Source organism: Phyllopteryx taeniolatus, chromosome 1 (genome assembly GCF_024500385.1).
Source record: "Phyllopteryx taeniolatus isolate TA_2022b chromosome 1, UOR_Ptae_1.2, whole genome shotgun sequence".
NCBI lineage: Eukaryota > Metazoa > Chordata > Actinopteri > Syngnathiformes > Syngnathidae > Phyllopteryx > Phyllopteryx taeniolatus.
In genome coordinates, this window is record NC_084502.1 from 15,703,198 (window position 1) to 15,729,483 (window position 26,286).

The window sequence follows — 26,286 nt, forward strand, 5'->3', positions numbered from 1 at the left end:
TTTCGGAAAGAGGTGAGACAGGCTGTCGGTGGACAGGAGGAGCTTCAAGAAGACTGGACCAATACAGCCAAGGTGATCAGAGAGGCAGGAAGGAGAGTACTTGGTGTATCTTCTGGCAGGAAAGTTGAGAAGGAGACTTGGTGGTGGAACCTCACAGTACAGGAAAGCATATAAGGAAAAAGGTTAGCTGAGAAGAAGTGGGACACTGAGAGGACCGAGGAGAGGTGAAAGGAATACATTGAGATGCAACATAGGGAAAAGGTAGATGTGGCAAACGTCAAACAAGAGGCATATGATGACATGTATGCCAGGTTGGACAGTGTGCTGGTGCCCATTTTTAAGAACAAGGGTGATGTGCAGAGCTGTGGGAACTATAGAGGAATAAAGTTGATGAGCCACACAATGAAGTTATGGAAAGAGTAGTGGAGGCTAAACTCAGGACAGAAGTGAGTATTTGCGAGCAACAGTATGGTTCCATGCCTAGAAAGAGTACCACAGATGCATTATTTGCATTGAGTTTGTTGATGGAAAAGTACAGAGAAGGTCAGAAAGAGCTACATTTCGTCTTTGTAGATCTAGAGAAAGCCTATGACAGAGTACCCAGAGAGGAACTGTGGTACTGCATGCAGAAGTCTGGAGTGGCAGAGAAGTATGTTAGAATAATACAGGACATGTACGAGGGCAGCAGAACAGGTGTGCTGTAGGTCTGACAGACGAATTTAAGGTGGAGGAGGGACTGCACCAGGGATCAGCCCCGAGCCCCTTCCTGTTTGCAGTGGTGATGGAAAGGCTGACAGATGAGCTTAGACTGGAATCCCCATGGACCATGATGTTTGTAGATGACATTGTGATCTGCAGTGAAAGCAGGGAGCAGGTGGATGAACAGTTAGAAAGATGGAGGCATGCACTGGAAAGCAGAGGAATGAAGATTAGCCGAAGTAAGACAGAATATATGTGCATGAATAAGAGGGGTTGTGGGGGAAGAGTGAGGCTACAGGGAGAAGAGATGGCAAGGGTGGAGGACTTCAAATACTTGGGGTCAACAGTCCAGAGCAATGGTGAGTCTGGTCAGGAAGTGAAGAAACGGGTCCAAGCAGGTTGGAACGGGTGGAGGAAGGTGTCAGGTGTGTTATGTGACAGAAAAGTCTCTGCTAGGATGAAGGGCAAAGTTTATGAGACAGTGGTGAGGCCAGCCATGATGTACGGATTAGAGACAATGGCACTGACGAGACAACAGGAAGCAGAGCTCGAGGTGGTGGAAATGAAGATGTTCGCTCTCGGAGTGACCAGGTTGGATAAAATTAGAAATGAGCTCATCAGAGGGACAGCCAAGGTTCGATGTTTTGGAGACAAAGTTAGAGAGAGCAGACTTCGATGGTTTAGACACGTCCAAAGGAGAACTAGTGAGTACATTGGTAGAAGGATGATGAGGATGGAGCTGCCAGGCAAGAGAGCTAGAGGAAGACCAAAGAGAAGGTTGATGGATGTCGTGAGGGAAGTCATGAGGGCAGTTGGTGTTCGAGAAGAGGATGCAGGAGATAGGCTTACATGGAAAAGGATGACACGCTGTGGCGACCCCTTAAGGGACAAGCCGAAAGGAAAAGAAGAAGAAGTTAACTGCTATTTGCGTGGGATAAGGACAGACCGAAAAACCGCTAGTAATTGATGCCTACTCAAAAATGTTTAATTGCCCATATCAATCATTTAAACCTTAAATACTATATACCACAGAATATGATTCCTAAACATCTTGTCATTTCTAATGTATCCTTCAATATTACCCCTAAAAATAAATGGCTTACATGAAGAAACCACTGGAAGTACGCATGTACATGCACATATGCTGACGACTCTACGCAACCTACACCAACAACCCAGGCTAAACTTAGCTCCTCCCCCAACGTACAAAGCTTGTTTCTTAGTGGAGTTGTATGATTTCAACATGCTTCCTTGACACCGACTACGATACTACTTTCCTATTTAGACAGGGCTTTGGTGGGATCTTGTGGCATTTTACTATGTTTCAGAAAGATCACGAAAAGGGCTGAGTAGCTTTTTCAGCAAATAGTGGAGGGATAGGTTTCACAGAATGCAAATTGGTGAGTTTGTGAATTGTGAACCGGTATTTCGGGATTACTGTACATCGCAATTGATTACAGAGGCTCCTCTCATGGTTTAAAATTACTTCTTGTGGCCAATGGAACAGAATTGTGTCACTCGAAGCACACAGTGGGAACCCAGCCATAAGAGAGGCTTGACACTGGCTGTGGAAGAGAGACTTTTTTCACATTAACCTTTACTGCTCTGTACATGCCAAGGTCATGACCTGCTGCTGGCCTGGCTGACTCAGCAAAAAGACATTGCTGCATGGGTCGTGGAAGTGAACAAGTACTCAGCCACCAGAAACAAAGGTCATGTTAGACAGCTGAACACAAGACAAGGGAGTGCTCGGAATCAAAAGAAAAGCAGTGTGTATGCACAAAGCATGAAGGGTTTGAATGAGGGGAGGGAGGCTTCCCACTCCTCAGCAAACATTAACCTTTATTTGTTTATAACGTGAGTGAGCAGCCCACCCTCTCCTGGTCTGTCTCTGTCTCACACACACATTATAGGTATGTAAAACAATCACACCCTTCCTCGACTGCCTACACGCTCCACCCCAGCCCTCGAGGACACGCTTGACCCAGGAGGAGGGGATACCAGTGGGAGGCAGGGAAGGAGGTGGGGGAGGCAGGAGCTCAAATTCATTTGTACTGGTGCAGCTGAAGGCAGAGCACATTGGAAGAGCATTTACAAGTGAGGCACAAGCTGCTGTCGCTGCTGCCGGGACGCACATGGCTACCACCGGGGATTACAAGCATTTCTGAAATACTACAGCATTAGAAGAGAGCCAGCCACCTACTTTGTCACCTACACAGGGAAAAAACACTTATATAAAGATGCGGTGACATTGTTGTTTATTTTGCATTCAACCTGAGTCATCGGAGAGCTGATGTTTTTTTTTTTAAACTGACCTGGATTGACCACTCTATCATTTCTTCTTCTGAGATCTCTCAGACTGTTGCACAGCCAAAGTGGATCATACGTGAGTGTTTCATGTACCCCCCCCCCCCCCAATTATTATTATTATTATTATTAATTCATTCATTAAAATATGGAATCAATCTTAAAGTCTGATTACTATAAGTGGTGGGGTATGGTTCAACTGTTCAAGGATTAATGTGGGTCATCACTCTGACAAACAAACTGCAGCTGACGTCTCCACGGGACACACACACATGCTTTTATTATGGGATCAATAATTCTGCCTTTTATTTTGATATTCAAGTACACAATGCTCTTACTATTAAGAAATACAAAAGTATGCTCTGTCACCTCTGTGTAGTTAAATGCAAATTGCAATAAAAACAAATCACAAAAGTGTTTATTATCTTTCTATTGTAATAATAAGATGATTAAAGCAACTGGATGTAATGATCATTATTCTTTTTTTTATAATCACAGGAAAAAAAATTCTGATATCAAAATATTTACTCTCATAACACGAGCTTTGTTCCACCAATTACTTTTGCTGTCATTCAAGACGTTTTCTGCCTCAATGGCGTATGCAGTACAAAAATGTACCTTTTACACGGACCATCTAAGGAGAAAACAGCTGTTTTAAAAATTCACTTGGATTGATACTGTAGATAACAAACACACAGTTTGTATTGAACTATATTAAAACATACTAGAAACGTCCCTCACCATGCTACAGCAGTCTACAACACTGCAACCACAAACACATTAATTAAGCCAATAAAATCCATCAAAAAATAACATTAACATTAACATTAAATGGAACAAAAATGAAGTGAAATGAAAACAAATCCAAATTATTTTTGTCAAGGCAGTCCTGATCAGCAAAATATTAACTATGTCTAGCATGGATGAGTGATAATGTGTTTAATGGCAGAGGTCCCTCAAGAGGGTTTGACTTGATTAGACGAGCTCCAGGAAAGTGTCAGCTTATTCCTGCCTGTTAACCGCTGAAGCCTGAAATGTTAATGGCCTGTAAATGGTGACAGCACTAAAGCTTTGTCTAGCAGCCGCGGTGGCAAAACACACGTGAGGAAGAGCAGAGCAAGGTGAGAGGCAGCCCGTGCATTCGCAACAGGGTTGGATGTCATAATCGATGAATGAACCCTTAAGAATTTTGTCAAATGGCAAAATGTGTGATTACCTTGAAGTGAGACGTGGAACACAAAAAATACATTATTCTTGTCAAACTGCGACTTTTCCCCTCAAAAAGGACTTTGAAATGAGTTTTTTTCTTTAATGTACCACTTTACTCAAAAATGCATTTTTCTTGAAACTATTCTTGATGGTACAATTTTATTCTTGACTAAATAGGGAGTATACAGTAATTAATACAATGACTTTTTCATTAAAACAATTATTTACCCTACCTTTCTCGCAAAAATATGACTACGAATACAACATGACTTTTAAAGACTTAATTCATGTAAAATTATGACTTTTTCATTAAAAAAAACTACTTTAATAAAAACTGATTAGAACTTTATTTTGGTAATATAATTATTGATTTTCTTTCCAGTGTAGCCCTACAGCTGTCGTGAGAAGCTGTGTTCTTGGTTTCTTTTACACTGACGTGTAAGAAAATTGTATTTTTAGCCTGCTGTGTGCTTGCAGAACTTTCCAGCTGGAGTAATGGCAATTAATCCCAGAAATATCTTCAACTTGTCTGCTGAAACAACACATAAAAGTTTGAGCGACTGACTTGTATTTTGGTGTGTTCACTTGATCATCCCTTCACCATTTTGCCTCACCCCTCCGCTGTAGTAAAGTGTTTGTTCAGGGCACTTGTTTGTGGTTAATGATATATAAACCCCACCCCACCCCACCCCAAAAAAAGTAAACTTATTCAACACTGCCAATTGGTGTACTGTATTGTGGAAATACACCGACACTGTTTGCGCCTGACACAAAGCGCAGGTGGCAGTGACAATGTGGGTGACTAATGAGGTGTGGTTACACACGATTAACATTTAATGAGCTGTTTTGGTGTGACGGTGAAAGAACAAATTGTTTACTTTTATTCATCGTGGCTGATGAATAAATCACAGGCTGACCACTGCTAATCCGCATGCATGTGTCAGAGCGTCCACCTACCTGGCATTGAAACGCCTCATTCACATAGTGTAATGTGTTTGTGCTGCATGAGGATCTAATTTAGTCACAGGCAAAGCTTCAAGAAGAAAGCTAGGTCATGCAGGCTTTATAATGCACTGGTGACTCACGCAGCCCTTTGTAGTATTGATCAGTATGTAAATTAAGTCTCATGCCATGCTGACAACAGCAACACAAAACTCACCACATTGTGCATCACAATAATATACTACTACCTACTCTCGGATAAAAAATGCCATTAATCCGTTTCACGTAATATTTCCACAGAGCTGGCAAAAGTACTCACACTCAGTACTTTAGCACACATATTGGTAAGAGTAGAAGAACTGATTCAACTACTGTACTTAGTTTGCCATTTTCAAAAAACAAAACAAAAACAACACTTTTTGTCACATTTGTTGAAACCGTCATTCAGAGACAGAAGGTGTCAATCATTGTCGCACACTCGCCGGCATACTCGTCGCAGGCGCGCCGCCGCGGCCTCGCGTTGACTTGTTACCTTGTTACCCCAGATAAGCACCTTTTTCGTAATGGATTGTTAATGCAACATCAAATGTTCTTGGTTTGAAGTTTCTTTTTTTGTGTGATGCTGTGGGGTGTGCCATAAGTACAAACTCCAATTCCAATGAGGTTGGGATGCTCTGCAAAACAAATAAAAAACGATATTCAATTGAATATAGTACAAATACAAGATATTTAATGTCCACACCTTTGCTGTTTGGTTTTGCAAACATTCGGTCATTTTAAATTTGATGCCTGCAACACATTGTACAAAAGCTGGGATGGGCACGTTTACCACTATCTTTCATCACCTTTCCGTTTAGCAATACTCAGTAAGCGTTTGGGACCTGAGGACACTAATTGTTGAAGCTTTGTAGGTGGAATTCATTCCCATTCTTGCTTGATGTATTGGGATGTTTAGATTAGGGGATGTTGTCAATCATTGCCAACTGTGGGCCTATGAAGCCCTTTGAGACTCTTTTGTAATCAAGGGCTATACAAGTAAACTCGACTTGACATGTACAACTTCAGTTCACTTCTTGCTCAACAGTCCAGGGTCTCCGTTGTCGTATTTTGCACTTCCAACGCCACATGCATTTTCAATGGCAGACCAGCGTAGTACTCGCACCCTTTTACTAAGAAGCCACGATGTTGTAACACATGCAGAATGTGGCTTGCCATTGTCTTATTTAAACAAGCATGGACATCCCTAAAAAAAATACATTGCTTGGGTGGCAGCACACTGTATGTTGCTCCAAAACCTGTATGTACCTTTCAGCATTAATGGTGCCTTCACAGATGTCCAAGTTACCCATGCCATGGGCATAAACACACCACTATACCATCACAAATGCTGGCTTTTGAACTTTGCACTGACAACAGTCCGAATGGTCCTTTTCCTCTTTGGCCCGGAGGAGGACACGATATCCATAATTTACAAAAGTAATCTGAAATGTGGACTTTTCAGACCACAGCACACTTTTGCACTTTCCGTCAGTCCATCACAGATGAGCTCGCGCCCAGAGAAGCTGCCGGCGTTTCTGGGTGTTGTTGATTAAATATACATATACATATATTGACTTTGCATGGTAGGTTTAACTTAAATTTGTAGATGAACTATGTTAACTTACAAAGCTTTTCTGAAGTGTTCCTGAGCCCACGTGGAAAAATCCTTGACACAATGATGCCGGTTTTCAATGTAGGTGCCACCTGAGGATCGAAGGTCACGGGCATTCAGTGTTTGTTTTCGGACTAGCCGCTTACGTGCAGAGATTTCTCCAGATTCTGTGAATGAATCTTTTGATGATCTTATGGATTGTAGGGCTTGGGCAGTTAATTTTGATTTTAGCTTTTCCCAATCACAAAAATGTTATAATCAAAGAAAAATGATGAGTGTGCCGCGGCACATGTTGTGTATGTGTACGTTCCTGCGTTAAAAACGCACCTTTGTTTCTTGCAGCAAGTGTGTGACGGTTTACCAACATTATTTCTATTTGCTAAATGCCAGATTATTATTGAGAGGATTTTTTTATACAACTATACATAACAGACAATACAGTCACCCCAGGTGTCCCAGTGTTTTTAGTCATGACTGTATTTTTTTAAATTTCTATTGTTTATTATGTTATTATTTTACTTGTTACTAATTTATTTTGGTGGGTGGTTGTTCTTTTAAATTATATTTAGCTGAGTTTTGGTAGTTAAATACCAGGTTTCGAAACCAATGAATAATCGTATTTATTAATCGTGATTTCATTATCAATCAAAATACTCGTGATTATTTTTTTCCATAATTGCCCAGCTCAACCATAGATGATAAAATCCCTAAATTCTTTGCAATTTACATTGAGAAATGGTGTTTCCTCAATTGTTGGACTATTTGCTCATGCAGTTGTCCACAAAGTGGTGCACCTTGCTTGTGAACAAGTGAACCTTTCGGGGAATGGCACTCAATCATGACACTCAACTTTCCCAATCTTTTTTGTTGTCCCTGTCCCAGCGTTTTTGGAATATGTCGCAGGAATCAAATTCAAACTGAGAGAATATTTGCAAAAAAAACAATAACGTTCATCAGTTTGAACATGAACTACTGTAGCTTGTCTTTGTAGTGTATTCAATTGAATTTGGATTTGCAAATCATTGTATTCTGTTTTTATTTACGTTTTACACAATGTCCCGACTTCATTGCAATTGGGGTGTGTATGTACTAATTTCAAGTCATAATAACTGTTTTAACAACTATGACAAAAATTATCTTTTTGAAAATTGCAAACTCTCCTTTAAGTAAAAATAAAAAATAATATACTCTGAAATGTACTTAAGTACGTAAAGTATAAGCAAATTTTTATATACAATACCCGTTGTGATAACTTGACACAACAACAACGAAATAATTATTTTGTTTTTCTCAGCCAAGAGCGAGCTAGCTAGCGTTGGCTCAGGCTTTTCATTCTATTAAAACAACGTGTTTCCATTGCTTTGCTAATTACACAAACTGACTGCTAAATTAGCTAATGATAACAAATGGAACTTTATAATACAATGTATGTTTTTTCAGATCAAACCGCACATTTTTGATCATCAGAATTGTGTGGTATTTATGCTATCGCAAGATACAATGCTTTAGCTACATATCATTCTTGGAGCCGACAATGTCAAACAATTCTCTTAAATAGGGCCATGGATAAGGAATATCTTGCTTCTCCAAGCCTGTTTCCACTGTGCTCAATGCTCCCGGGTTCACCTTTGTCCATGTCACTGCGTTAACTGTGTTTTGTTTTGTTTTTTTACCTTATAAGGTCCCATGATCTCAATTAACAAGGATGCCAAACACAAACGTCATTCCTTCTCTCTATTTTTGTCTTTTTACATTGTGCTGCCATCTGCAGAGGTTGAAAACAGTAATGATCCTATTTTGACAAAGTAAGTGGTAGAATGTAAAGTTATCTATGTTCAAATACAGGGGCAAAAAATAAAAAAGTTGTCAGAAAAAAGCAATCCAGTAAAGTACAGATACAACAAATCAAAATACAGATACTCTACCTTATAAAATCTACTTATCTAATTACTTCCCCACCACTGTATTTCTGATGCTTTTTTCTTGACAGTTATCATAATTGACAAGGAGCTCTTAGGGACGACAATAGAGAAGGAGTAAGTTAAATTAAAAAACGGAAGAAGATAAGAAATATAGGGGAAATTAGTTTTAAGGGAAGCACTGCACCGAAGTGAAAATGCGCAGTGGTCCCACCACAGTCCGTTCCCACACACAAACTGGTCCACTTTCACTAAATAAATAAATGGTCTCAACTTCCCATTGTTGCTGTCATGTTGCACTTCTTCAGACCAGCGGTACGCAACCTTTTTGTGCCACAGAACAGTTTTACATGCCGGCCCGGCATAGAAACAAATAGAAATAAATTATTCAAAGTACAGCTCACCATCACGCTGAATGTAAGAGAATGTTGACTTAAAAATGTATCAGTTGTGGTTTTAACATAGAGCAATTTAGCATAGCGTAAATCGAAAACCTTTTTTTGCTATATTTCTTTATTGCTCCGTTCATATTTAACTGATAGTCTCAGAGAGCTAATGGCGTTTGGCTGTGTGCATAGTTGGCTGATGACATCCTTTTTAGGGCTTTTGACCCAAACGTGTGCACAACATGTAAGCAGGACTGACATGCTGAAAGATTCTCTCGACCTGTAATATTTTATTGCGCACCTTAACTACCTGTTTCATGAAGCCTGAGGCAGCGTTACCAAGTCTGCCGAGCTCGGAGAGGATGAGGATGACATGGAAATTGATGGTTGCGCATCAGTTTGCCTCTGGAGAGATACATGGGGAATGAGCAGACTCCTTCAATAATCTGAGTGAAAGCCTCAAAGAGAGAATGCAATGTAGGACTAAGAGCGATGTCTGCAGTCCATTAAATTAATCAAACTTATTTCTAAAGCACTTTTAAAACAACAGATGTCAAATAAAGTGCTGTACCAGGAGAATAAAAGGGAATTATATCTAAAAATAAGGAATGAAATCAACCAAATTGAGTAAAATAAAAACACACAAAGGACAGACTTGTCATAGATAATAGATACTTTTTTTTATTGAATCACTAGGACAGATATCATGACTGCAAAGGAAGTAGAGAAAAATGACTTCATTTAACCACAATTGCTTGTGCAGATGACAGGACATGCAAGCAGTTTTAAACTATGCGCGGAACAGTTGTAGCCGTGGAGCCATTTGAAAATCACCAGTCTTGATTTCCAGGATGCACATGGAATACAAACTATAGTATATTTTGAGCGGGGAAAGGAGCAAGCACAAAAAAGGCATTTGCAGTACACCTTCAACCAGGAACTACCAAATTTACCAGTTATAATATTGTCATTCCCAGATGGCGCCTCCCCGTGTGGACGCCTCGGTTACATGCTCTCAAGTATTGTTTTTGTGTTGTGTTTTTTGTTCGTCTTTGGAGACATTATGCGACTCACTTACACAAGGGGGGGCTTGCTGAACATCAAGGAATCTACTCCGGACTTTCTTTCACCAACTTTCGCAAATCCGCTCAGTTTCCCCCCCGAGTTACTCACCGGAGCAGCGACTGCGGTCTTTGGCGCATGGAGACGAAGGCGACACCACAGAGGGAAGCGCAAGAGAGGATACAGATTGGCGTTTCCGTCAATCCACCTCGCGAATCTACGCTCTCTACCCAACAAATTGGACGAGCTTCATCTTCTGATAAAGACCAGTAAAGACTTCGGACGTTCCGCCGCCCTGTGCTTTACGGAGACTTGACTTTGTGAGGCTGTACCCGATGGCGGCGTGATGCTTCCTGGCTTCCGTCTTCACCAGGCAGACCGCGACATCGAATCATCGGGGAAAACAAAAGGCGGCGGAATATGCTTCTATATCAACGAAAAATGGCGTACGGACGTCACGGAGCTCAGGACACACTGCAGCCCGCATTTAGAGTCGCTGTTTTTGAACTGTAAGCCATTCTACTCGCCTCGTGAGTTTGCATCATTCATTCTCGCCGGTGTCTACATTACGCCTCAAGCTAACACGAACGCCGCACTGCTAACGCTCGCTGAGCAAGTAAACGAAATTGGAAAAAAAATACCCGGACTCACCCCTCATTATTCTCGGGGACTTTAACAAAGCTAAACACAACCACGAACTCCCTAAATACAAGCAGCACATCGACTGTCCCACCAGGGAAAATAACATTTTAGACCACTGCTATACTACGCTAAATCACGCATACTGTGCCATACCTCGTGCAGCCCTGGGGTTGTCTGATCACTGCTTAATTCACTTCTTTTTTTTTTTTTTTTTTTTGTCCTGTTTGGCTGTTAGGTCAAGCAGAATGGAAAATCTGTATCCCTTTTATGCCGGACCAGTTTTACAGTGTCACAGTGGAGTTTTTAAGCTTCCGCTGTGGTATTATAATTGAGGTTTATTGAGAATCAGACTTTGATAAGGCGAACAGAACAAAGTTTCTCGAGCGGAGAGAGAAACAAAGACAAAAGACAAAGCACTAATTGTAAACAGGATGAGAGAAGTAAATCTTTACATTATCTACAACAATGAAACATTAAATATGAGTGTTGCATGGGGCTGTAGTGCTACACCCTGGGAGGGAAGGACAGGACAAGATAGAACAGGACAAGGACAGGAGAAGAAGCATGCAAGACAAGGGTCGTGAACCCAGCAGTACAACTGAAGTGTGGTGGGATTAATTATGTAAATTATAAAAGTCTACAGAACAAGAGTATAAGTGAGGGGATACACAGGCGATTTGCATATTCATAAGTTAATTGTTGCAGTAAGTGCATGATCCCACACCCAGTGAAAGAGTCCTAGGGAAGCTGTGGTGCGGCCGACACAACCTGGAGCTACAGATGCTCAAGACTGTAGCGATGATTGTAGACTTCAGGAAGCATCCTTCCCCACAGCTTCCCCTCACGCTGTCCAGCTGCCTTCTGTCAACTGTCAAAACCTTCAAGTTCCTGGGAATTATAGTCTCTCAGGACCTGAAGTGGGCGATCAACATCAAGTCCGTCCTCAAAAAGGCCCAGCAGAGTATGTACTTCCTGCGGCTTCTGGGGAAGCACGGCCTGCCACAGGAGCTGTTGAGGCAGTTCTACACCGCGGTCATCGAATCAGTCCTGTGTTCTTCCATCACAGTCTGGTTTGGTGCTGCTACAAAAAAGGACAAAATCCGACTGCAACGGATAATCAAAACTGCTGAAAAGATTGTCGGTACCCCCCTACCCACCCTTGAGGACTTGCACGCTACCAGAACTAAGACAAAAGCGTGCAAAATCCTCTTGGACCCTCCACGTACCGGTCACCAGCTCTTCCAGCTCCTTCCCTCAGGTAGGCGCTACCGATCAATGCAAACTAAAACTAGCAGACATTCCAACAGCTTCTTCCCTCTTGCCATCAACTTCTTAAATAGCTAACTTACAATTCCATTGCAACATGCTGCCAATTATTTGTTTTGAGTTTGCTGTCACATTTCTGTCAGGCCAATTATACATTACTCGTGCACTCACTGTAGTAGTCTCGCCACGCTGCACTATTTGCATATCTGTTGTTGACCAATACTGGCCACTCATGCCAGAGTAGCATCCACAACTTACACACTGATTGAGGAGTATCTGCAACATTTGCACAATCGACATTGTCCCAGAATATCGCACTACTAGTCACTTTAAACTGCGTGCATTCCTTGAAGCCTGGATGCCCTTTGCACAATGGTCATTGCACCACACTATTGTTATATTAGTCATTCAAACTGCTCTAATTGCTAGAGGACTTTTTGCACAATTGTCAAAAAACAAATAAAATAAAATATATTGTACCGGCATAATCAGATTACTAGCAACCTTTTATTGCTCAGTGATTGTTTTTCTCAATGTATTCTCTGTCTTTTGTCGTACTAGAGCAGCTCCAACTACTGGAGACAAATTCCTTGGGTGTTTTTTTGGACATACTTGGCACAATAAAGATGATTCTGATTCTGATTGTTAGCCTAATAGCATAGTTGCCTGAGTCATATTTTCAATGAAAAACCCCACAGCATTCAAAAAACAAAAAGAGTCTAGTTGTGTCGATTCAAGAACAGATTACAATTAGCTGGATGACTGAGAATCTATATAGACATGAAGAAAAAACACAATTTTTAGCAAACACATTGGTATTTTTTTATTGCTCTTGTAACAGTAAGTTAAAAGGGATTTAGGCAATTGTACTATAAGGCTAATGATATGGTGATTCAGCAAACGTGTACGCCATTTTCTAAATTGAATTTTGAAATGAATGTGCACATTTTAATTCATACTTCGTGGTTTTGTTCTGTTGTTGATGTTGACATAACACTTTCAGCTGGTATTAAACACTTTTTGCAAAAATAATTTTTGCAAACAAAGGACTGACTCGTCAATGACTTTGAGTCCGCCGCTTTGTGATGTTTGACCAGAAGATGCGCTGAGTGAAAATGCAGACTGTTATGTAGCGCCAACTGGCTTGCTGCCGTATGCTTGTCACATGTTTTATGTGGTGTTCTAATATTTGACATGACATTAGTGGTTGATTTTATGATATACTTGTGTTTGTGTCACTGTTGATGATTAAAAAAAATAATAATGTGTGACATTTATTACACCTCCTCCTCTATTAAATTTCAGAGGGTTTAAAGAGTGTTTGATTGTTTTTGCTCTGTAATGTTACTTTATCTGCTTCTAGGCATTAAATGTCAGTTACATGGTCATACAGTTGCCTACAGAGACCATAAGACGTTACTGTATTGTCGGAACAAAGAATCCTCTATAGCGTAATTACAGAGAGGGGAGCAAGACTCCGAGTTCCTTTGAAGAAAAAATAAGACCTCCTTGTACCATTAAACCTTAATTAAAAAAATCTAAGGACAGTCATTTACGTCACACTGTATCTATATGCAGGTATTGAGTCACAAAAAGCTACCTAAGCTGAATGTTGCCTTGGTGTGCCATAAGGACAAAATATAGCAACAGCTAATAAGAACATTTAATATCCAAGGACAGGTTTAATGGAAATGTGGAGTAATGTTTAACAAGAGAAGAGTCCCGTTCTGGTTCTGCCTTGGTGCTGGTCACAGAAGTCCATCTGGCAAGGCTTCTCACTCATTCCTCCGTCAAAGCCAGCATGCGACACTTGACAATATTAGCAGCTAATTGGCCAGCACGTTCCCAGTGGAATAGTGAGAACCTCCCCCTACTAAGACACTTTTACCTCCCTATTTATAGCCAAGCAGGATATTTCCAAACACCCATTCAATGCAAGACATCATGTTGAAAACATAAACTAGCTACAGTGGTACCTCCAATTTCCATTTAGTAAACTCTCAAAACAAATTTCCGATTGGAATATTTAAAACCATCACCATCAAAATGTATACTGCACAGGCAATGATTGACATTATTAATTGCTACGAACAGGCAGAACTGGTCTCTGACCAAAGCTAAGTTCCTCACTAACATGTACGAGCACGATTGTCAAACATGGCCGTTCATAATGGCATGCGATTATGAAAGTGTGTAGTCGTGATAAATAGTCACAGAGAATGCCTGTCCAGTTTCAAGGAAATAGCGGCGGTAGTGCTGATGAACGTACCCACTGAGCAGAAATATTGCTAATTCCGAGTCGCTTCTGAATGGTCTCAGCTGCCCGCAATTCCCTCGCTCTGCTCCTGTTTGCAAGTCACACCACCTGTTGTTAGCAAATGAGGGATGAGCATTTTATTTTTATTTTCCAATGAGAGCTATTCAGTTATAGTTTCAGAAAAGCACCTGAAGCCCAGGGTAACATGACACTAGCGCGAGGCTGCGGGGGTGTACCCGCTTTGAGTGTGTCCACAAGTGCACGGCAATTGATTGACACCTCGTTAAATCCGCTGCATTAAAAGCAACCAAACTCAATATTTAGCCACCCACTCCTTTCTTATCATCATCTCTGACTCTTTGACCTGATATGTGTTATTTTCTTTTCCTGGCATTTTTTTCCACAATATCCCCCTCCTCCTCCCGGACTTTCTTCTATGGTCACGTTTATTTAAGCAAGACATGCACCCATGCTCCCATGGTCCGTCCAATCCTCAAATTGTCATGTCATTCATCTCTCTTGCGACGTTTGAGCAATTTATTTATAAGCAAAGAAAAATAAACATGACATTCATTGCACTCAAGAGTGACATGGGGAGGAGAAAAGAATCAGATGTACGCGATGAAGGGAGAGAGAGGGGGGCAGGGAAGAAAAACAAGCAAAAACAGAAATGCCCGGGGTAAGCATGGGATGATTGTGTGGAATGGAGGTAATGGGATAAAACTGGAGGGATAGAGGGAAAATCTGTCGATCAACCTTGAAAAAGTATGAAAGGGAAAATAAACCGCGCTGGACTTGCGTCAAACCGAACAGAAGAATCTGAGCGGTGGACAAACACACATACACAGACACACACTCCTGACTCATTAAAAACTTGAGATGTAATAACATGACAGCATGATTGCTACACGTCTGCCTTTTGTCTGTCACTCTGTCAAATTTGATAAAGTTGAGGCTGTTTGAAGAAAATGCAATCAGTGTTAATCAATCTCAAATATAAGGCTCAGGTGCTTGCCTTTCCATTGAGGGCAACTGTCAGGCCTTTGGAGAAAGGCAGACAAGATGTCAATCAGGTTATAATAAAATAATGTGAAGATAACAGCGATCTCATGACCGGGTACCACCACACACCGAGCAACATTTTCATCACGTTTGATACGTAGTACACAAAAAGATAATTGATTTTCCTCCCCACATGACCATGTTGTTCGTCTTGCAGGAATGGAAAGCATCAATGTGGAAACGGACTGGGATGCTTTAACCCTCTCCTCTCTGATCCTGACGGGAAGGAATAACCACTCTTCCTCATCTTTGTTTGAGCTCAACACCCTCAATGGCTCCCACAGCAGAGGATCTTTCTTTGGGATCTATCCAGAGAATGGCTCAAACACCACCCCTTACCCATTTCCCCAGCCCAGGGTGAGGGACCAGGGCCTGGCCCGAGCGGAGATCGCTGTGCTCGGGGTGATACTGGCTCTTACCACCCTGGGAAACAGTTTTGTGCTTTGGGTGCTGCTCAGGAGGAGGAAGCACAATGCGCCGATGCACGTGTTCATGGTCAACTTGTGCGTGGCTGACCTGGTGGTGGCCTTCTTTCAGGTGACCTCATGATTTCTTGACCTAATTACTTACAGTAGCCTATGACCTGCGTGTACTATAAAAGCCACAATCTCGCTGGAGTGACAGGTATATACACATTCCCCAGGGGTGACTGTTCTCAGAAGTATTTGCTAGGCTTCTACAGTAAAAATAATATAAACAATCTTATTTTGGGGTTACTTGACCCATGCATCCGCCATCCATCTGTCCATTGTTTTTAGCTAAAGTTAGGGTAACCTCTCGGTATGAAGCAGCAGTGTCAATCCATCCATCCATTTTCTTCGCGTTTCGGGGGCAGCAGCTTCAGCAGGGAAGCCCAGATTTCCTTTTCCCCAGCCACTTTGTCCAGCTCATCTGAGGGGATATTGAGGTCCCAGGCGAGCCGGGAGACATAGTCTTTTCACTGTGTCCTGGGTCGTCTCAGGGGCCTCCCCCGGTGGGACCTGCCTGGAACATCTCACCGGAGAAGTGTCCAGGGGGCATCCTGACCAGATGCCCGAGTCACCTCATCTGGCTCCTCTCGGTATGAATGAACAGTGCCTCACATCTGCACTCCTGACCGAGCTTCTCATGTTAACATTAAGTAGTATCAGTCAGTTCAAACTCATTCACTGCCAGCCTTCCCAGTTAACATGGATATTTGAGTTCCAAAGCCGTCAATGGCAGTGAATGTGTTTAAAAAAAAATAATAATAGGACTTTAATGACGAATGAGGAGTGTTATACTTAAAACGATAACAATCAAACAAAATCAACCAGTAATTCCAGCATTACACTGAGCGACGTGACTGAACTAGTCAAAAATGGACAATCACCAACAAATTCCAGTCAGTGACTGAGCCTCAAACATCTACCGAACTCTGGCATTCATAGCGGAAAACAACATTTTTAAGCAACACCGACAGTATATTTTATTGAATCACAAAAAGCGATTTGCCCTGACTGATGTGTCGTAGCTTTACATTTCTCTGTTAGCAGGGAAATACAAAGAGAGGAAAGGGCGAGAAGAGAGGATACAGTGGATAAAGTCCCACATATGTTTTTATGATGATGAAGTGGAATTTTTCAACCCTATCACCAGGTTTCAAGATGGTGATCATGTATCCTTTGCAAATTTCACCAGAATACATCCGGATACTACATTGGAAAAAGTATTCACTCAACTGCCTTGACTCGCATATTAACTTTATGACATCCCTGTATAGCCCTTAATCACAAAAGAATCTAAAAAAAACAGTTTACAAAGATTGACAACATCCCCTGATCTAAACCCCCCAACTGGGCAAGGAAAAACTAAAAAAACCAATTTGGGGATCAAAGAAAAAACCTTGATAAGGAACCTCAGATGGAGTATCCCCCTTTCAGGATGACCAGGCTGCAACTGCAATGGATGAATAAATGAATCTGAAATGGATGTTGAATGCATGAATAGTCCAGTTTTTTTTCAGTCTCAACTTGCTGTGCGCTCCAATATATATATATATAAACTTGCTGTGCCCATGCCTTCAAAGTCCAAACACAAGGTCACTCACTCACTCACTCACTCACTCACTCACTCACCCTGCCGTCCGTACACAGACTCATTAATCCAATCACATTCAGAAACTCGCTCGTCCAATCAAATTCAGATACCTTTAATGTACAGTTGGAATTTTTACAAATCTAACACCAATTCATGTAACACAACTTCATGGTTGAATGGTGTCCTTGAGTTCAGAGAAATGCACCTATATCTAATATGTATTATTATTATTATTATTATTATACAGTAATTACTATCTACTTATTTTATTATAAAACAAGCCAGAATATCACATTCCGTGTGCCTTCATCCTATGCTGGCCCGTAAGTGTGATCACTCACTCAGCAGACAATAGGAAAGCGACAGGTTTGTCTCAACACATACTGTATGTTACAATGATACTTAAAACCATAGCTCCACAGGACTAACTTCTAACATCTACAAATAGTTTTTAACATCCTACATCTGTCTGGCTCACTATTTGGGAATTTCTTGCCATGAGCTAAAATAATCAACATCATCAATACCAACTTTGTGAAGCAACCCCAATTAATCAAAGATATGACTCACCAGCGTCAAGAGTCATCTCTCGCAAATAGGAGTGATCGAGGCTCACTGCCAAACAGAGATCTGTTTTCCCAAAGTTCAATACTTGAGATTTAAAAATCTTGAGACTTTAGACTCAAGTTAGCAGCAGCTCATCAGTCAACAGAGGCAAACAATGAAAAAGTGAGGGTAGAAATGAACATTGGAATGATAAACTGGAAATGGGATTTATATAAAAAGAATGTGTGTGTGTGTGTGTGTGTGTGTGTGTGTTCTCAATGTGTGTACAGGTTCTTCCCCAGTTCATTTGGGACATCACAGATAAGTTCCAGGGACCTGATTTCCTGTGCCGCTCCGTCAAGTACTTGCAGATTGTGGGCATGTTTGCTTCCTCCTACATGATAGTCGCCATGACAGTAGACCGGCACCATGCCATCTGCTGCCCGTTGCAGGCTTACCGTAGCGGGGCAGTCTCCCGCTGGAACACCCCTGTCATGGTGGCTTGGGGCTTGGCTCTTGTCCTCAGCCTACCACAGGTAAGGGCTGTTGACATCATCTCTCCAACATAGACATACAGTATGTTCAGACAGGAAATGAGAGGCCAGGCTATGACTACATACCAGAGAACTCAATCTGTTTTTAGTGCCATGAGGTCATTGCCAACGTAAAATTCATGTCTGTCTGTTTGATGACCATCGCGTGTCTCTCGTCATTCTGTCAGGTGTTCATCTTCTCGCGCTCAGAAGTGAGTCCCGGGGAGTTTGAGTGCTGGGCTAACTTTGCTGCGGAGTGGGGACTCAAGGCGTACATCACCTGGATGACGGTGGCTGTCTTTCTACTGCCTGCCCTCATCATCACCATCTGTCAGGTAAAACTGGTTTCGGTTTTCATGCAGTTTCTGGTACATCGACAAAAGCCTGGTGACTGACTGGCGACCAGTTCAGGGTATACTCCGCCTTTTGCCCGAAGTCAGCTGGGATAGGCTCCAGCGTCCCGTGACCCTAACCAGGTTAAGCGGTGTTGAAAATGGATGGATGGATGATGTGATACCATCCATCTATTTTGCAAACTGCTTACTCTCATTCGGGTCACAGGTAGGGATGGGAATTGATAAGAATTTAGTAATTCCGATCCATTATCGATACTGCATATTGATCCGATTCCTTATTTTGTAATTGTAAGCATTTACATTACTGGGAGAAAATGTTTAATAAAAACTAGAGTTTCTTTTGGAAATTTCCATGATTACAGTTTTACTTAAATTTAACAAATAGTCGCTAAATTTTCTTTCACATTATTTCCTCCTACTAAAGCTGACGCCTGTGATTTGCTTTCTCTGGTCATGTGCCCTTCTGCCAAAGTCTCAAACATGACATATTTTTCCAAATATGACCTCAAAGTGCCACCAAGTGGTGCAATTTATTCGTTTTTCTGAGATTTTGAAAAAGTTGACTCAGAGTTACACTTTTGAACACATAAATACACAACATAACAGCAATTAACTAAACACAACGGCAAAGTTAAAAACACAACAGCAAATAACTAATCACAACGACAAATAACCAAGCACAACAGCAAATCAAACAGCACAACAACAAATAGATAATCACAAAAAATAACTGAACACCACAGGAAATCAAAGAAAAGACAGCAAGTATCTAATCATAGCAAGAAATAACTGAACTCAACAGCAAATGAAAATTCACTATCACAAAATGAAATCAAGCTACCGGAAAAGGTAGGTACTGGTGCGTGTGATAAGATTCATCGCCGATTGGACCACGCCGTCTGTGCAGCCGTAACCTCTTTTAAACGTTTTGTCAAGCGTGCCTATACTTATTTGAATGTCGTGATTAGTCCTGAGCATATCTATCCAGTATCACCACATATGTAATGCAAGAAAGCTCGGCTGTGTGGATGTACGTGAAGAAACCCCGGTCCCCAAGCCTTAAGAGGGTGCTGGTCGCTGAATTATGTAGCCCAATACATGACACGGTAGAAGTGTGGTTTTGAACCCCAGTGTGGTCGACCGCACAGGAAGTGTCGCTATAGTTACATAACCTAGAACACAACACAGAGGCACAAAATCAGATGGGTTACATACAGTGCCACGAAAAAGTATCGGCCCCCTTCTCAAATTCGTATATTTTTGCATAGTTTCACCACTTTGTTTAAGGTCATCAAACAGATGATGTAAATATCGGACAAATATAACACAAGTGAACTTAAAATGCTCTTTTTAAATGGTGATTTTATTTATTAAGAAAAAGGTTAAGGTTAAGGTTAAGGTTACCTGGCCCTGTGAGAAAAAGTAATGGCCCCCTAAACCTGATAACTGGTTGGACCATCCTGAGCAGCAACAGCTGAAACGAGGCCTTTTATCTAACTGGCAATGAGTCTTTCACATCTCTGTGGAGATATTTTGGCCCACTCTTCCTTGCAGAATTGTTTGAATCAAAAATTGAGGGTTTTCAAGCATAAAAGTCCTTTTTAAGGCCATGCCACGGCATTTCAATCGTATTCAAGTCTGGACTTTGACTAGGCCACTCCAAAACCTTAATTTTCTCTTTTTAAGCCACAAACTGATGGCTGAACATTCTCCTTCAGGATTTTCTGTTAAAGAGCAAAATTCATGGATCCATCGATCACAGCAATTTGTCCAAGTCCTGAAGGAAAAAAGCAGCAGAAGACTATTACACTACCACCACCATGTTTGACTGTTGGTGTGATGTTCTTTCTCTGAAATGCTGTGCTACATTTACGCCAGATGTTACAAGACACACACCTTCCAAAAAGCTCAACTTTCTTCTCGTCAGTGCATATAATATTATCCCAAAAGTACACCCTGAACTGGTTGCCAGCCAATCGCAGGGCACATACAAACAAATAACCATTTGCACTCGCATTCACACCTACGGGCAATTTAGAGTCTCCAATTCATGCATGTTTTTTGGGATGTGGGAGGAAACCGGAGTGCCCGGAGAAAACCCACGCAGGCACGGGGAGAACATGCAAACTCCACACAGGCGGGGCCGGGGATTGAACCCCGCACCTCAGAACTGTGAGGCTGACGCTCTAACCAGTCGGCCACCGTGCCGAAATCACCTTTTAAAAACAGCATTTGAAGTTCACTTAGGTTATATTTGCCAGATACCTACATTGGTTTGGTGATCTTAAACATTAAAGTGGTGAAACTATGCAAAAAAATAATAATTTGAGAAGGGGGCAATAATCTTTCACGGCACTGTATGTCGCGAGTCAAAATATTCTTTGATACCGACGGTAATTAAAAAAAAACAACAAAAAAAACGCCAGATGCGGAATAACTTCCTGGTCAAAGCGTCCAATCAAGTCCTCCAGCTTGTCCAATCAGCGATGAGTCTTATGTATCTCCCCATCAGTGGGCCACTAGTACCTACCTCTTCCAGTAGCATTATTTCATTTTTGTTTTTTTTTATGTGCTGTGATTTTTCATATGCTGTTGTCTTTTTTAACTTGCCGTGTTTATTTATTTGCTGTTTTGTTTTGCACTTCAGGGCCACCGTACATGAAAGAACATTGACTTTTGAAAAGTTTCATCTTTACAATTTTGTACTTTTATCCAACATTCCCTTATCTGGGTTGTTATATGAAGCGAGATTGTCTAAATTGTGCACATTTGTCATTACGTCAACATGGTATGGTATTATGGTTTTCCACATGCTGTACGCATATACAGACCTTTTCCAAAACATTCGAATATCATAGAAAAGTTTAGTTATTTCCATAAATCCATGCAAAAGGTTAAACTATAAGTAAGTATAGATTCACGGCCCACAATTTAAACAATTTAAAGTATTTATTTGTACATAATTTGGGCTTCCAATGACCAGCTTTAGTACAAAATCTGTGCACCTGATCTCCTGGCATGACCAGTCATCCCATGCTTAATCCACCTGTTAAATTAGTGTACAAGATGTATCCAAGGTAAATAAATTGTTCATGCCTGGAGAGTGAGCGCTCTGCATATTGGAAGTATTCCCCCCTTCGACGAAATTAAAGCTTTGCAAGTGTCATCTTTTCACATCAAATACAGCCAAACTTCAGAGTGCTTCTGCCTTGACGCCATGTTCAGAAGCAAAATATACTTCTTGCGTGTGACATCATATCCCATTTACGACATAAGAGGAATCCATAAACGGAATTGTCACGCAAGCAAACAAACGACTCGTAAGAATTGGATTACAGAGGATAGGATCTTAAAAATAACCAGTTTTCAATTCCCATCGCTAGTCACGACTTGCGGGTGAGCTGGATCCTAACCCAGCTGACTTTTGGGTGACAGGCGGCGCATATGCTGGACTGGTCACCAGCCAATCGCGGGTTACATAAAGACAAACAACCATTCACACTCACATTCAGATCTATGGACAATGTAAAGTCTTCAATGTACAGTGAATAGGTGAATTTGTGAATATCCTCCCGCAAATAGGTTGGGGTTCACTATACTTGTCATCTTGTCCAAATTGTTTTTTTTCTTATTAAATCCAAAAAGTAGACAAACACTGGACTTGTGTGCACTTCTTTAGGACACGAAGCTCCGCCTCCACCATGACAGTTGCGCTTTGTTGACACTCACAGTAGCGTGGGATTTGGCTCAGCCTTTGATGCGATTCGAGTGCCAAGTGACAACAAACAAGAAGGGGATTTGAGATACAACAGATAATGAAGCAATCATAAATGAAATTATTGGAAGTGAACTATTTGTGATTTTGCAAGTCATGAAGCCAGAGGGTCTTTAATTGAGTCAATTACACATGAAATTACAAGTGACAGTGTACGTGATGCATTGCCATCTCAAATTGTATATGTGACGCAGGTTTTCAATTTTAATAATGCATCAATGCATATTAATTATTGGTCACATCTGTAATGTATAAAATAAGTTCAAGGTTGTGTTGATTTCATGAAGGGCACATGCGGAGGATTTTGTTCGATAACCTACAGGGCACGCTGGTCGGTGTTATGTAACGTCCGTGGTGAGCAGGCCTCTTGGGCTCTTCTATTTAAGGAAACATATTTTCAGAGTCTAGCTATTTCCATTAATTAACACAACACTTGGACGACCACAACTGTGAGGACTGCTCAAAATGCTGCCCACACGGAGAGCTTCTTGCCAAAGAATGGAGATTGCAGCCAAACAGAATCGCTGATCCTTTTTTATGATCTCATTACAAATTTCAGGCTTTTTTTAAATGTGACAGTTTCTGCAAAAGGAAATCCTTCTTAAAGTTTCAATTTACTTGACTGTTCAGCACCATGTCTTTTACAAAATGGCGTGGGGCTATATTCTGCAGTATATTGTTGCAAACTTCATGTATGTAGAATAAACCCCTTCCCGTTTGGTTTGCGCTAACTCAGTCCAGTTTTAAATAAGTAAAAAAGGTATTTTTTAAAGACAACTGAGTGAGGACAACAAAGGAATGTCAACAAACAAGCATATCCTCACGAGGGTCGCGGGCGTGCTGGAGGCCATACCAGCTATCTTCGGCCGAGAGGCAGGGTACACCCTGAACTGGTCGCCAGCCAATCACAGGGCACATAGAAACAAACAACCATTCGCACTCACAGTCATGCCTACGGGCAATTTACAGTCTTCAATTCACCTTGCATGCATGTTTTTGAGATGAAACCGGAGTACCCAGAGAAAATCCACACAGGCACAGGGAGAACATGCAAACTCCACACAGGCAAGGCCGGGATCTTGGGAACAACCCAATATAAATAATTTATATAATTTGTTACACTATGCCAAGTTTATTATTATTCTTTAAAACATATCCAATATGTGGATAAAAATGTTAGTCGAGTCAATGCAGACACCCACATATTTATACTTTGTACTTATCGACTTGCTGTTAGGCAGCAGTGCCTGGCAGCCCTCGCTAAGCTCAACTAAACTAGGCTACAACCAGCGCTTCCATACAAGAAGCATCTTGTTACCATGGATATTGTCAAAGTCATTAAGTCACTCAACATTTGCAACTACCGCTACATTCCTTTACAGCAGTAGAAATGTAAACAAAACAAGCCAGTCACTTACTGTATTTAGTAGGCCTACCTAAACTAGCCAAAACTGCAGAAGCACCAAAGACTATCCATAACGCTAACATAAACAATAAATAAAAAACTCCAACTTAACAGTGATGTTGAGTGGATAAATATCAACATAGCAGAGAAGAAAACAGCAGCAACTCATTAAGTCCACATTAAGTCCCCGACATCGGCAAACTCACAGAAACTACAGATGGAGGAGAGGGTATGAAGGGTATGAAGGGCATGAAGGCACGTTCTGCATCCTTTTGAATGCAAAAGAGATTAAACTTACCATCAACCATAATACTAAATGTGGACTTCTGCCGAGTCAATACATGAATGAAACGGAGGTTTCAAGATCAGCTTTGATTGTTGACTTTCTCGACCAGGTAGCCATTTTGTTCCTCAAGTTGCTCAAGTTAAGTCTTATGATCTTCAATATCATCTTCTTTTCAGCTGACTTGTTTCTCCAGCTCATCGGCTATGATTACTCAAATTGTTCAAGGGAGACTGTAGAGCAGTCCAATTGGTCTGATGGGATCAATCTTCTCAGTGATATGAAGTTTAATGCCTTGTATGGCAAACAGCTCATTGAGTAATTTCTCTGGGATCTGCGCCAATGTGTCAGCGTCTGTTTAAAAACAAAAAAAACTCATTTGAAAGGAACACATGTCAAAAGAAGCCAAAATTCAGCAGTAGAAGTTAGGATAAAAGAAATAAGCTTGTAACGTTATTTTAAAGCTAGTAAGTCATGACAGACATGAGCGCTTGGTGCCTCAAATCCCCTTGCGACCATCTTGATCATATACAGTATATAGCGTTTGGAGTAGCAGATGCCCTAAAGTGTGGTGCGAAAGGGCTATGAGTATGAGTACTGAGGAATCGTTCTGTGCTAGTAAATGTTTATTGAGTCCATTCTGAACCCAAAAGAGAGAATAACAGAATTAAATAATGGTTGGCTGGTGTATGGCTGATGGTGAAGGCCAACACACACTCCTCCTTTTGTTTCAATTTCCTGCAGCGCTTCAACCAGAAATGCTAGCAGGATAACTTGCAGCTGAATCTGGCATGTGCCCATCTTAAAATTTAATCCAGAGTCCTTTTGCATGAGCGAACGTCTTGGTGATGTCATTTCAACTGTACTAAATCAAATTAAAAAACTATTGCCATCTTCCAGATAAGAATCTTCCGGGAGATCCACAACAACATCTACCTGAAGTCAGAAAGGATGGTGATGGCTGAGTTGAAGAGGAATGAAATCCTTTTCCGTTTCCACAGCTTTAAGAAGGAAGAGGAGCGGCCCAGGGAAAGGGGTCAGCGGGCGTCCGGAGGTGGAAGTTGGGCGGGGCTGCACTATGAGCCGATGACCAACATACCTCCCAAAAACACTTACAATAAAAGTCAAGTGGCGGATGTGACAACAACAACCACACCACCTACAGATCTGCAGCAAGTGAACAGTACTGACTGTCAGGAGTCCTGTACATCCTGCGAGACGGCCTCAGGTTCAGCTCGGTGCAAAGTCGACTATGCACCGCCTCACACACCAACGGCGCCACCACCAAGCATCACCACAGCCATGTCCAAAACAGTCCGAATGACACTGGTCATTGTGCTGGTCTACACCGTCTGCTGGTCCCCTTTCTTTATTGTCCAGCTGTGGGCTGCCTGGGACCCCAATCCTCCCAATCAAGGTCAGAAACATTCAACACTTACAAAGAGTTAGGGATATTTGGCTTTCATTTCTTTAATTTGACCTTCTCTAAATTCTTGAATGCACATGTCTAGGCCTGTCATGATTATGACTGTATCGATTTGAATGGACAGCCCACTTCCGAGCACTGGTGACGACACCACGCTTTTCCTCTTTTTGTTCTTTTTCTCCCCCAACACAATACAATACACTGGTGCGATCCATTGTTGTTATCGTCACCATGGTAACAGGTGTATCCGGACACGTTCACCGGTGACATGTTTTCTGGTTCCGCCTCTCCAACAGTGTTTGATTTGAAAACATAATGCCCACTGATCGTAAAAGAAGGGATACGGTGCTATTGCCCAAGATACGGCAAGATTTTATGGCAGTAGTCTGACGTGCAATTGTGAAAGACCAAATTTGTCTTGTAGTCTGATCCAGACATACGTCACAGCTTTTCCCATCCGGAAGCAGTAGGGCGTGTTCTGCCGGGATACAGAAGCCAATCA

General features: G+C 41.5%; 1 protein-coding gene across 2 annotated transcripts in view; it reads left to right on the plus strand.

Annotated features, from left to right (window-relative positions):
- The first annotated feature begins 2,767 nt into the window (after positions 1 to 2,767).
- Positions 2,768 to 26,286, plus strand: part of avpr2aa (arginine vasopressin receptor 2a, duplicate a) — a 28,542-nt gene continuing 5,023 nt past the window's right edge. The window contains exons 1-5 of one of the 2 annotated variants that reach the window (XM_061775168.1): positions 2,768 to 3,085; positions 15,560 to 15,939; positions 18,297 to 18,542; positions 18,728 to 18,874; positions 25,259 to 25,775. In XM_061775168.1, coding sequence (XP_061631152.1) covers positions 15,562 to 15,939; positions 18,297 to 18,542; positions 18,728 to 18,874; positions 25,259 to 25,775 — 1,288 coding nt within the window. In that variant the 5' untranslated portion in view covers positions 2,768 to 3,085; positions 15,560 to 15,561. Of the gene's footprint in view, positions 3,086 to 9,002; positions 12,076 to 15,559; positions 15,940 to 18,296; positions 18,543 to 18,727; positions 18,875 to 25,258; positions 25,776 to 26,286 lie in introns of those variants that run through there. The other variant, XM_061775159.1, reaches the window with a different exon arrangement.